At 39.1% G+C, this 12,853-nt stretch overlaps 1 protein-coding gene across 1 annotated transcript in view; it reads left to right on the top strand.

The window, feature by feature from the left end:
- RHEB (Ras homolog enriched in brain) overlaps positions 1–12,853 on the top strand; it is a gene marked incomplete at its 5' end in the record, with an annotated part of 23,474 nt that overhangs the window by 2,539 nt on the left and 8,082 nt on the right. Inside the window, 4 exons of the mRNA XM_009587981.1 lie at positions 4,970–5,037; positions 8,283–8,365; positions 12,633–12,689; positions 12,790–12,837. Of these exons, the coding sequence (XP_009586276.1) occupies positions 4,970–5,037; positions 8,283–8,365; positions 12,633–12,689; positions 12,790–12,837 (256 nt within the window). The remainder of the gene's footprint in view (positions 1–4,969; positions 5,038–8,282; positions 8,366–12,632; positions 12,690–12,789; positions 12,838–12,853) is intronic.

Genomic DNA, 12,853 nt, shown 5'->3' with positions numbered 1-12,853 from the left:
CCCTTCCGATCCCCTCCCCCATCCCAGCAGAGGGGAGAGAGCAAGCGGCTGTGTGGGGCTTAGTTGCCAGCTGTGGTTAAACTACGACAGCCCTGTAAGGCCTGATAGAGAGAATGTTTTAAAAATGCTTCTGTGAAGAACAGAAGAGAACGCTTCCAAATTTACTATTAAAATTTAAAATATATTGAAGGTATCTTTTTTTAAAACAGACATGTGAAACTAGTTTTGATGGGGTTTGTATGAAATCATTCTTTTGACTTAAGTTCTTAAGCTTTTTTTAAGTGCTTTTTCTAAATATAAATCTTTGATCAGTCCAGTCTTTTGACACTCCCAGCTGTATGTTTCTGATTCTGGGCAGGGTCATAAGACACGAAGTACGTAATCAACTTTTTTATTGTTTTCCTAGCTTGTAATTTCAAATCTGGTTGACAATGCTGGCAAAAGGCATTGAGAAGTCCAGGTTCCTATACTAGGGGCGGTGTTGGAGAATGTTGCATTTTTCCAGTGCTTTACAGCAGGTTATAAAACCTTTTCCGTTTCATCTAGTGATTGGGTCTACTTTAGTGTCACAAAACTTGGAAATGAAAAAAATACAGGCTGAAGAATAGTCTGGCCTATGTGATTTCTGTTTTGTCTCCAGAAAATTGTTGCTGATAACTTACTATAGTATTCTACCAGCACTGATGAAGGGGTAGAAAGTTGCAGTACAGCTGGTAGCTTAATCTTTATAATTTTTGTCTTCGAATAATAGAACTTGCACAAAAAAAGAGTCTAAAGCTAAATTGTATAGAAGGCAAGCTATAGTTAAGCTCTTAGAGGAACAAGTTCCATAGCATAAAAGCCTTGAACTATAGGAATAAGACCTAATATTCTAGTAGTTTCATTTTTCCAGTGTAAAAATCTCTACCTTCCGTAGAATCGGTAAAAGGAAAATAAGCTGCATCAGATTTCACTTAGTGTTTGTTAGTCAACACTACTTCACTTCTGCATTTTCCTTTGCTTATATTACATTAGAACCAGAAAAGTTAGTTTATTTAAGTTAAGGAGCATGCTGAATTCAGTTGCTTCTACTGAACTTGTGTATCAGGTAGAGTAACTTGTAGTGTTTTGTGGCAGCAGCAGAGGTGAGAGTTAATTGCTTAGCAAAACAGAATTTCCCTTTCTGAATGTCCCAACAGGAGTGACGCCATGGTGGGTGGCTATTCTTGAGACAGGTTGAGAAACCGATTACTTACAGGAGTGTTGGAAAGAGAAGGTTTTTTTGTGTGGACGCTGAGCTGGATGGGGGCTCTGAAGGCAGATTAGCTTAGATGAGCTAAGACTAAAACAATTTAAAACTCAAAAAATTTTACTGGATTAAAAAGTAGAATCTTAATTTGGAACTCAAAGCAAATAGGTCAGAAGGAATAGATAATGAAGATGTGCACGTAACTACCCCCACCCCCATCTTTGCAAGGATGTCTTTGGTTGTCATTAATTCAGTGACTTTGTGTTGCAGGAAAGCTGATTTGACTGCCCGAGTCTCAAAAATGTTTTCTTCAGCTCCTCTGAGCCCTGCCTGGTTGCTTTCTGCTTTTCCTTGCAGTTTTGGAGAGGCTTCTAGCATTGTGCCGCAGCTCTGTGGTCTTCCTTTCTCCTCTAAACTGGCTCAGTAGCTCCCGAGAGGGAAGCAACAGTCTTCCCCCAAGGGCTTCCTACTGCCATCCCATGTTTTTTAATACAGTTGTGAGTAGAAGCATATTAGAAAGGGGGAGGGGGCTGGAGGCACCCCAGTAGTTGTGGAGGGGATACCTATAGGTTTAGATGGGTCTGCTAGAAGCATCTTTAAGGCTAAACTTCTTCAATGCCTGTCATGGCAGCTGCACTGGAAGAGTGAGGTATGCTTCTTCACAGGAGTTGCTGATGAGCAGCCTTCTCAAGGGGTGGAAGTGAAGCTTCTGAGAAAAATTAAAAATAGCTCTGTTGCATTACACATCTCGGTGTTGTAAAAGAATGTCCTGACAGATTAGTGACAGGCATTGACTTTGGAATGAAGACAAGTAGGAAGTGATGCAGAAGGTAGTAACTGAGGAACCCTTATGAGGCGGTTGTATTTAGCTACCAGCCAGTAACTCTATGGGTATAATGTTACACCACTCTCATACCTTTACTCAGTAGCACTATTGATTTAAAAGCCTGCATTCGTATGCCTGGTACTGGTGGTTTTATCATAATGGCTTGTTTTTACAGCAGCTGTCATTTGAGTTGCGTATGCAAATGATTTTATTCATGTTAGTCTAATTGAAGTATACTTGATCTTAGGGTAACGATGATCAGCAGCTGATGGAGTTGCCACTAAGTTACATTTTTGCTGAGCTGTATCAGGGTTACGCGCTGCATGTAATTTTACCAGAACTTTCTCTGATGGCAAAGTGGCTTTCTTCGCAATGCAGCTGTTGACTGCTGCACCCTTAACTGTATGCATATATCTGTTTGGTGCTGTGCTGTTCACTGCAGCACGAAATTGTCCAACTTTCAGCAATGCATCAGAACTGGGAACATTTGTAGGTGAAGGTAGGGATTGCAGCTCTCTTCCTATAGCTACACTCGAGTTATGTGTTGCAAGCTGTAAGTATGTCCTTTTCTGAGATCTGTGTGTTTCATCGAACTAAAACAAGCTTTACCCATGCGTCAGCTGATGACTAGCGTTTCGCAGATGCTCACGTTGTGACTAGGACTGCAGATACTGTTCAGGTCTGCTGAAATCTGTCCTTGGCATACCAGGAGGAGCCATACTGTGCTGTGATCATATTATTGGTTGTCTTTGTCCTGCTCATAGGCACAGCAGAAGGCAATATGTCCTAGGATGGTAGGTGATGGAATTGGAAGTGAAGACTTCCCCTGGATCAAGGGGACCTGTGACCTGTGGATCACTAATCACATTTAATACAGCTGCAAGTTTTTCCCAAGATGAAATTCTTACCAGGAATATTTTTAAAAAGCTTCAGCAAAGAAATGGGAGTCATTAATTATGACTGCGTCAAACTAGATTTGTGTTCTTGCAGTGGGCTGTTCCTAGTGCTACAAGCCTCTGCACTGAACCAACAGTTCTCCTCACCCAGTCTGTGGTGACTCCTCCACTGTTTCCCTTCCCCTGGCTCTGTCACACTCTGCTTCCAGTACCGATGATGATGATGTCTTTGCTGGGTCTATTCTAGGCTTCTAGAATAGTCTGAAAAAGCTGCCATCTGTCTCTGTCCCTTTTTAAATATTAACTTCATGAGGCTCTTGAAGCTACTTTGATTGCAGAGTGCTTTTGTTGTGTATGTGAAGTGTCAAGAGACTAGAGAGAGACACTTACTTTTAATATACCTGTTAATGCAATATGTCTCCAGATGAGTCTGTTTTCCCTCTGACTTGAAGCAGTGATACGTATATAGCAACGCTGCATGTTAACATCTGTTCAAACAAACGGTTGCTTCTGTCCCCACCTCAGTATTCATCCAAGGCAAAGAGCTGTTGTGAATTCTTGCTTCATAACCCTAAAATTTTGTGCAGCAATGACAACAGCGTCCAGACTTGAGAGCAGCTTGCATGCACGTGTGCTAAAGCAGCTTTCTTAGGGGATAGATAGGGTAAGGTAGGAGCTCTCTCTTTGAGGCTTCATTTCAAATTACACTTGTTAGTATTGTAATGGAAACTGTAGGTACGCTTTGCATTGTTTTACATAGTTTGGCTTTGCTGTTTGAATTCCTCCTTTTTTTAAAAAGGGTGCTTTGATTTACTAGGCGGGCTGAAACCTCCAGTTTCAGATATTTTAGCCCACTTACTCAAGATAATACTCACATTGTGGAGACTTGACAGCGCAACGAGCATTGGCGGGGAGGAGGAAAGTTGGCAAACTTCAGCTTCTAGGAGACCTGTACAAAACCCAGAAGGCGTAGGCAGGAGGCTGCACGGCGGGATTGAGAACATTCAACTTTGCAGCTTCGGGGAAACTGTTGGACAATTTAGAGCATGATGAAAAGGTCACTGCAGCATTAGCTGTTGCCCTGCTCATCACTGCAATGAAAGATGAAGCTTCTTAGGACTGTTAGTATTTGGGAAAAGCACCTCAACCAGAGGACAACACAAACTTTACTCAATGTATCGGTACTGTCCAGTAATTGTGTCTTGAGTGGAACACTAAGGCCAAAGTGAAGCTCTGCAGCCAGGTTTGCGTGCTCTGGTTGGTACACGTAGTGCTCGGTAGTACATTATTCCTACAAGAGCTGTGACGCTGTTTGCTTTTGCAGTTGCATAATACAAACACTGAGTAAGATTCCTCAGCTCACGGTGCGTTGGCATTTCATGAATCCGAGGAAGAGAAGCGATTCTCATCACTTTCAGGGACTGAATGTACTTCCTGACTGAGGACTAGATAGGCTGGTAGCAACATGGTGAGCTTCTAGCTAAATTCTCGTTGTGTAGGTTTAGTGTATTCGTAAGTTAGGCTGTGTGGTTTCGCCCTCAAAGAATTTTTTTTAATCCAGATCATTTACCTCATGGTATTTACATTTAGGAAATTGATTTTGCTAAACTGCTTGGAAACTGAGGAAAATACCCTATAATAAGTTCAAAGTTAGCTTTGATGCTAATTGTATTTAAGTTTCTTGTGCTACCACAAATTACTGTTGCCTGGAAGTCTCTTAGAAGGAAAGAGTAAAAAGGCTTTTTACACGCATTTCTAAGTAAGTAAAGGAAAAACTGCTGCATCCAATGTGAGAATCTTCAGAAATTTACTTCAAAATTTCAAATTTCAGAGTTTTGTTGTCTGTAATATGTGTGTTAAGAGTACAGCCATCTGATGTAGCCTTTTACTGCTACTTTAAAGCCTATAACTGAAGTTCTTTTTCTTAGTGCATTGGCTGATGATGGCATAGGTGAGTGACTTCTGATCCCTTCATTGTTTATAGTTCTGAAATGTGTATGTATTTCTCATTTGTTCTAGCTTTTACAAAACTGATCACAGTGAATGGCCAAGAATATCATCTCCAGCTGGTTGACACTGCTGGCCAAGTAAGTTATCTTTCTTTCTTTGAATGTTTCTTCAGAGTTAAGACAAGTATTCATACTACCGTAGAGCTAGGTTGGTAGCAACCATGTGCTCAAAGCTAAAGTTTAACATACATGATTCTGCCTTGTCATGTAGTCACCGAAGAGCAATGTTACTGTAGTGTTTGTTTAAATGGTTTTGTTGGGTTTGGTTTTGTGTTGGGTTTTTTCCCTCCTTTGTGGTTTTTTTTTCTTTTCTTTTTTCTCCTGCCTATTGAACGTGTGCCTAAAACAGTGAAGAAGGAACTGCCTTAACTCTGATGTACCGAAAGTTCATAAGTAGCTTGCTTGATATTTACAGACTAAACTAGCAGTCTTGCTTTAGATGGAAAATGTCACTTCAATAAACCATGGAGAAGTTTTTCATTACTTTCTGCTATTTGTGTGCTCCAGCTACACCACCATGACTTATGAAATAGTCATGGGGAGTGGACAGAAACGCATATAGGTAGTACTTAATGGGCTACCAATAAATTACTGCAGTTTGTTTACATTTTTAAGTAAGTGATGATTTGTGCATGCTTCTGAGCTTCATGTAATGATGGGGAGCGCAGGAGGAGCTGGTGAACACGTGTCCTGTGGCATGGTCAGTAGCTTCATGAAGTAGAGGTGTTCATTATGCAGTGCTGCTTGGCTGAACTTGCAGTGCACGTTCCATGCACAGGAGTGCTCCGTCTTTTGAAAGACTCCATATTAAAAAAGGGGGGGGGGAAAAAAAAAAAAAGGAAGAAAAAAAGAAAGGAAAAAAACCCCCCACCAAACCAGAAAACAGAGTGTTAAAGCCCTGTACTTTTATCTTAAACTTTTTATTGCTTATATATTCTTACCTTCTATGAGTTCCGATATTATGCCTTTGGGTTTTTCCGAACTATGATTAGTGTTAAACAATCTTAGTGTTGTAAAATATGCTGCCAGTACTTAAGACTTTAAAGCTGCAGGAGACTTGCACGTAGCTGGGACACTATTCAGAAGGGTTGTAACCCTCTAGGTATGTTTGATCGCTTTCTTTGAAGAGAACCACATGATTTAAGAATAACCATGCTGTATTTATATGGTGTCAGCTTGTGGTACTAATCAGCAACACTATATCCACTTATAAGCTGTCAGAGGTGTCTCAAGTGATTAAAAACACAATACTGGCGACACGTGCTGGGGCAAGATTGTTTGATGGGAAATACTCTGCAGAGGAGTGCAGGGTTGAGATGGGCAGGCTGTGAAGTGTGAGCAGCAGAGCAAGCTCCATAGGTTTCACTTTGTGCCAATATAAGTCTGCTTGCCTTACTTTTATCACTATGCTACAATTGGAAATGTAAAAATTCTCTTTGAGGAAGAAATGGCCATCTGGGAAGGCAGTGTAACTTCACTGGTAACATACCTCTATTGCTGAGGTTTATTTTCAGGGTTGATTTGATATTGTGCAGTATTGTAAAACCAAAATAACTTCTTTCTCAGCCTGTGGTTATTTTCAGATTTGATTCTTCCTGTGAATGACTTGAACTTTGAGTTCCGGCTCACAGGGTCGGAGGGGAGAGATGATGTTGGGTTATGGAAGGTGTGGCTTGAACAGATTTCTTTCTCAAGTCTGTCTTGCTTAATGATCCATAGGGAGTCTTTGTGTATACAGCATAGCAAGGATTAGATTTGTACATACTTGAAAACTTGGCTATGACTTGAAGAGTTATAGCTACGTTGTTTAATCACTTGGCGAAGTTCTTAATTTGACCCACAAGTTCCAGGAAGCATAGTAGCTTTTCTTCCTTCTGCTAACAAGCTAAATATTAAGTAATGGATTAGAAACAGTTGAGGTTATGGCACTTACTTTTCTTGGTACTCCTCTTCTGTCCCATGTGTCTTTACCTTTCATGGTTATCTATTCGGATTTGCGTAGTTCAGTTAAACAGGAGTCTTGGTACAGGATCACAGAAGAGGAGTGCAAAAGGAAATCTTACCTAACACCAAATTCCAGCTGGGGCAATCCTGAGAAATTCCGGGTAAAGTCAAACAACTACAGAGTTGCACTTTCACCTGTTTTACAGGCAGACTAGCTCAGATCCCTTCTGTATTGACATTGGGATTACACAGCCAACTGAAGTGGCAGTTTGGCATTTCAGCGAAGATTGGGGAGGGCTGCCCTCAGTGCATAGCAATAAAGGCAAATAAGGGCATCTTTTGTCAAGTGTTATTCTTTCAAACTTTTTTGGCTGCATCTGTGAAGTTGATTTATAAAGGGTTTTTCCTCATTTGCCAGTTACGGAAGTTTGATTCCTTTTGGTTCTCTAGATTTAAGCTGTGTGATTGCACTGCTCCATCTGTTCAGTCATGACAATGTACAGAGAGGTTATGTGATCTTAAGCTAAAATTAACATCTTAAGAAGCATAGGTTTAAAAAATTGAGAACTCGTACATTAAGAAGTATGGCTCTTGTCAAAATGGAAATGTTTCCTGGGAACATCTATTAGAACGATTTAGATTTTTAACATGGGATTCACAGTATTTGTGTAGCATTTCCTGCAAAGTCTGTTCCATTTACCTATTTGGTCAGTTCCTTTTCTACAGGGGTAGTAAATTCAGTGATCAATTTTCTGTTGTTTTGTGGGTTTTGTTTTTGTTTTTAATTAAACACTTGTCATTCAATGTAAACGTCTAGTTGTCATAAAGCAACTAATAGCTGTATTTCTTGCATCTACAGTTGATAAGCATTAGTTAGCTGGTAAGCCACAGTTATTCACTTCCTAACAGACCCCTTAGGTAATTTAGATGTGATCAGTGTCACTGGAAATTATGAACTGCTAGATCCTGTTGTCAGCTCTTGAAATTAGGAATTTGAAATGTATTGCTAGCAAGATAAGAGACATAATTGCTAATTAGTGGTAGGACTGAGTGGATGTTTTGTACTGATACAAACTGATAATTAAGCAGATAAGAGGATTGGGAGTAGCTTTAGCTGATCCATAGTCTAGAGGGAATAAACCAAAAAATATGTAGATTAAATTTTAGAGTACGCAGGCTGACTCAGCTTTCTTGTAATTTGGTAAAGATTCCTCATCTGGCATTATGATGAAAAAATGTAATTCTGAAAGTACTACCTATACAAAATGGTCCTGCACCTTATGTCTTACAAATAGACCAACTTAACTGTCGGTGATCTGCTAGCATCAAGTTCTGAACTGTGGCAGTAAGTAATTTTAAATGTAATATTCCTTCTACAGGATGAATACTCCATATTTCCTCAGACGTACTCCATAGACATCAATGGCTACATTCTTGTTTATTCAGTCACGTCAATAAAAAGGTAATAAAATCTGTTGTGTTCTTCTGGTTTAGATATTAACCAGATATATTCTGGGTTCAGCTTCTGCCTCTACTATATTTTCTTTACATGTGTTTAATTCATTGAATCTCTTTCTCCCTTAGAAGTATAATGGAAATAAAAATTAATGGGTTTTCAGAAATATCCCCTCAGATCCAAATGTCACAGATACTTTACAGACTAATACGCAAGGTACCATGTAAGAAAGGAGACAGTGCCGAACTACATTGTTTTGAGGTGTAAGTAAAAGTATGTAGAATGATTTCAAGAATAAGTAGAGTTCATTGCTCTAGCATCATACAAAGGCAGACTTAAATGTGAACTGAAAGGGCACTGTTCATTTATGTGAAGTACCCAATTAGTTGCTAGATTGGTCCCTCAGCCTTACAGCTCTTGAGATTTCTTTGGCATCTTGGCTTGGATTGTTCTGGTTAACTATCAGAAACTTTCATGTAAATAGCAATGTATCAATATATGACTTTTGGCCTGTAGACTCACTCTTGCCATGCTGCAGCAAATACGTTATTTGAAAAATTTCCCAGAGTATCTATTTCATCCTTGCTCTTGGCTGCAGTCTGTTCTGACATGAAGACAGAGTCCGTCGTAGCTGGAGTCATTTACTTGCAAGAAGCATCTCAGTCTTCGCAAGGTTTTGTCATCTTCCGTTATTTTGTCCCTTCCATCTGGTCGTCTTGCTTTGTTTAAATACTGGTCATTCTTGAACAGATCTTAATTTTCAAGTATTGTACAGCATCTTTATTATGACAGCCAAAATAATCCTATTTTTTAAAATTTTTGTTTGTTTGAGTAAAGTGACTAAGACCTTAGGCCTTTTACTTTCTTCAAGTAGAAGAGAAGTTGATGCTTCACTTCTACTTGCAAGGAAGCTGATGAGCTTTTTACAAGTGCTGAAGCGTTCCATGTTTTTTCCTCTGAAGCAGAAAAAACTGGTAGTAGACCATCAGAAAACACAGGTAAAACAGCTTGCCAACTTGCCTGTTGGCTCTTCTGTGCTTCTCAAAGAAAGGATACGGTCTGACTATAAATTTCCCTTGTTTGCAAGGTCTGTAATATTGAACAGGTTTTGGCAGTCCTTCATTCTTGGTTTTCATCTTTAGTTCTGAAATAGTGAAGGGCAAGCAAATGTGATCTGGAGGAGATGCAACAGATGTTAGGCTTTCATGTGTGTCTAGAGATAATAAACTACCTAAATCCTTTTTTTAATTAGAGCTTCATTGCTGGTGATGAATAACTTCTATGAAATAGGAGTTAGTATTCTCAGCCTTAAGTAGACATTCCTCCACTTCTAAAGTGAAGGGAAAAATGTTCATTGAGAAGTGGTAATGTGAGGACAAAAATGTCTGTGACTAAAATCACTGTAGATCCTTGGAGGCTTCTGCAGCTTGTGCTTTTCTCTGGTTGGCAGCTAAAGGACATGCTCTTTTTCAGCTATTCCAGTTGTTGGCCTTACGATGTCTTGAGCTTAGCAGCCCAGATAAAGAAATGAAAATCTGTTTTCTGTGGTAGCATTCAATCAGTTACAATAGAAACGAAATTATGGTGAAAATACTAACAGAACAAGGTGTGTTAAGACTGTAGGTAGATAGTATTTTCCTCAGTATATTAGTCTTGATCTGTTTATTCCAAGTTTTTTGTTTCTTCCTTTAAATTTGAAAGTATCAATGATCCTGTCTTGTTCAGTTCCTTATGTTCTGTATCAAGACAGTGTTAGGCAATAGGAAGGATCTTTCACAATACTCTGGTAGCTTAGATGGCTTGCCCAGGCAATCAAATTAGAGTCACCATCTGTCTTGACTTCTGTCGCAGTGTGTATATTGATCTGAGTATTGATCCAGCAGGCGTGAGAGCTTTGACAGCAAACTTGATAATTTTAAAAAGGCATTTCTCTGCTAACCTCCAGTGGGAAGTTTAAATGGGACTTCAGTAAAAGCTAATGCCCTACATTTTTCATATTCCCAGGCTCTCAGCAGCAAGGTTACTGGAAGGCTTTTGCTCTAGTTCAGCTTAATTAAATTCCAATTTTGTATCTTGCTAGGTTCCATGATTTTGTGTAACATGTTTATCTGACTAGTTTTTTGTTGTTGTTGTATTTCACACATTGGAGCTGTTTGCTGTAATCCTATTTGCTTGTTACAGTTGGAAAGGACCTCTTATGGTCTCCAGATCTCTTGCTGTTTCACGACTTGATTTGATGACACTCTTTTTGGATTGGTCAATATCCGTCTTAAATTCTGCCTCTGCTCCTTCTAGCCTTATTAATTTGGAAAGCTTTCTAGACCATTAAATTGATCTGGTCAAGCCAATTTCATTCCTGGCAGTTCTTAGCAACTTGTTTCTGTGTCAGAATTGTGTGTGAGTTTAAATAGCACTCCTCTTTTGGTTTCCACCTTGATCTATTAACAAATACTGGCTGTTCATTCTTGGTCTTTTTACTGAAAACTGAGCTTGTGAATTATACTAGATAAGCAGATACACAGAATTGGGAAATGATGAGCCCGAGTTGAACAAGAACACTTTGCAGCATTGTGCACTGGAACCTCAGGTGAGGGCTTGCTGGGATGCTGTGGCATGGCATGGCTTTTTCTAGCTGCGTTGGGAACAGCAGGCCTAATAGTGGAAAGAAAACAGTGATTGCATTGTGTTAGTGATTCAGTTATCCTGTGGCTAGTACGCTAGATCTTTCCTGTTGCTTCAGACTGAGAAACAGTTTTGTGGTCTGTAGCAGAATTTATTTGGTAGTATTTTTCTTCCTCTTTCAGTTTGCAGGGTCACCTAGTTCTACATGTAGTAATGCCTCTCAACTTTGTCACAACCAACCTCCATTTAACTCTTATTTTTGAAATAATTACAAGAATGAAAATCCAAGACAAGTTCTCAAGACCAGAATTTTACTAATACTTTTTCAGCGTAAGCTTTTTGTAACCCTGAAGTCCTTTCATTGATTCCACATTTTTAGGTAATCTGTAGTGTCGTACTTGAGTTACTAATAGTAAGTTGTGCCAGACTAAGTCATGCTTTTGTTTGCAAAGAACTCATTTTCCTGGTAGGATATACTAAAACTATTAGCTGAACATGGAGAAGTATTGTGTTTTAGTCAGTCTCAAAAATTACTGCTGAAGTCAGACAAATTGACCTATTTGACAGAAAATCCTTTTTAAATATGGTAGCGTTTATTGTTCCAGAAGTGAGAAGTTGTAATGATTCAAATAGCTTGAATAGTGTTTTTAGGCACCAGTTCTTTGAGGGCTCTGAGTTGGAAGTATGTTTGAGTGCTGCTCTATTTTTAAGAGTTTCAATTCTAATTGAAATGCAGTGCAAGTCAAGGCACTGCCTGTCGCTAACAGCCTTGGAAGTTGGAAAAGTTTCGGTCACTTTTTTGTTGTATAGTTGTGTGTCTCGTCTGTGAACCTGTGCCTCTCTCTTAAAACAAATCTGAATTGTGCACTTCATGTACCAGCATTTTTTCCATACTGTAATTAGAGGAGCACAACATCTGCTCTTCAACAACATTTATAGCTTGTTCTCAAAAGTACTAAATGTCAAATGCAGTGGATTTTGTTAGTGAGGTTTTTGGCTTCTTGGTATTTCACAGTACTGCTTCTTATCTCCCGTCATCCAAACTTCACGTACATGGTAGGTGAACAGACAACGTGTATTTTAATAACCACTGTTTCTATACCATCTTGCAGATCAATTTACTCACTTTTCACAGAATATTAGAATTTAGGCTTCTTTTGGCTTTCACATAAATAAAATTAAAGAATTCTATATGAACTAAGTGTTCCTGAAAAATAATGTATTCTTTCAAGGTGGAGTGTACTTAACTAATACTTTTTCTTTGAAACTGCTTTAATTTGACATGCTCATCAAGAGTTGTTGGACTGTAGCAGTTAAATATCTTACTGCAGATACAAGCCAGATGGGAGGTGGGAGGGGCTTTTAGTGATCCTGTGCTAGATGCATCAGTCCTGGGCAACGCTATTTATTTCTGCAAGTATCATAACTGGGGAGGCTATAATGATAGGCATAGGCTGGTCTTTGCTGCTTCGAGGATCATTTTGTCTGTTGTACACAAATCGGTAAGACTTTCAGCATCTTTGTAGTTCTGCCACTATACGTAGAGTAAGTTTTAAACACAGCAACCTACATATGCATTTAATTGCTTGTGTATTGGGTATTAAGGATAAACATTGGAGTGCATGTGTGACTTCATCCCTTTATTTTGCAGTTTTGAAGTGATAAAAGTTATCCATGGCAAGTTATTGGATATGGTGGGAAAAGTCCAGTAAGTAGTGACACTTTCATCTCATTTCATTGCAGGCATGTTACTAGTACTTTGTTCAGTATACTATAACTGTTCTGAAGTTCTGAACTTTCTTTCACAGAATACCTATTATGCTGGTTGGAAATAAAAAAGACCTGCATATGGAACGGTATGTGAACTCCAGT

Source organism: Fulmarus glacialis, unplaced genomic scaffold (assembly GCF_000690835.1).
Source record: "Fulmarus glacialis isolate BGI_N327 unplaced genomic scaffold, ASM69083v1 scaffold22951, whole genome shotgun sequence".
Taxonomy (NCBI): domain Eukaryota; kingdom Metazoa; phylum Chordata; class Aves; order Procellariiformes; family Procellariidae; genus Fulmarus; species Fulmarus glacialis.
Note: the sequence above shows the minus strand (reverse complement) of the source record. Positions and strands in the feature narration are given on the sequence as shown.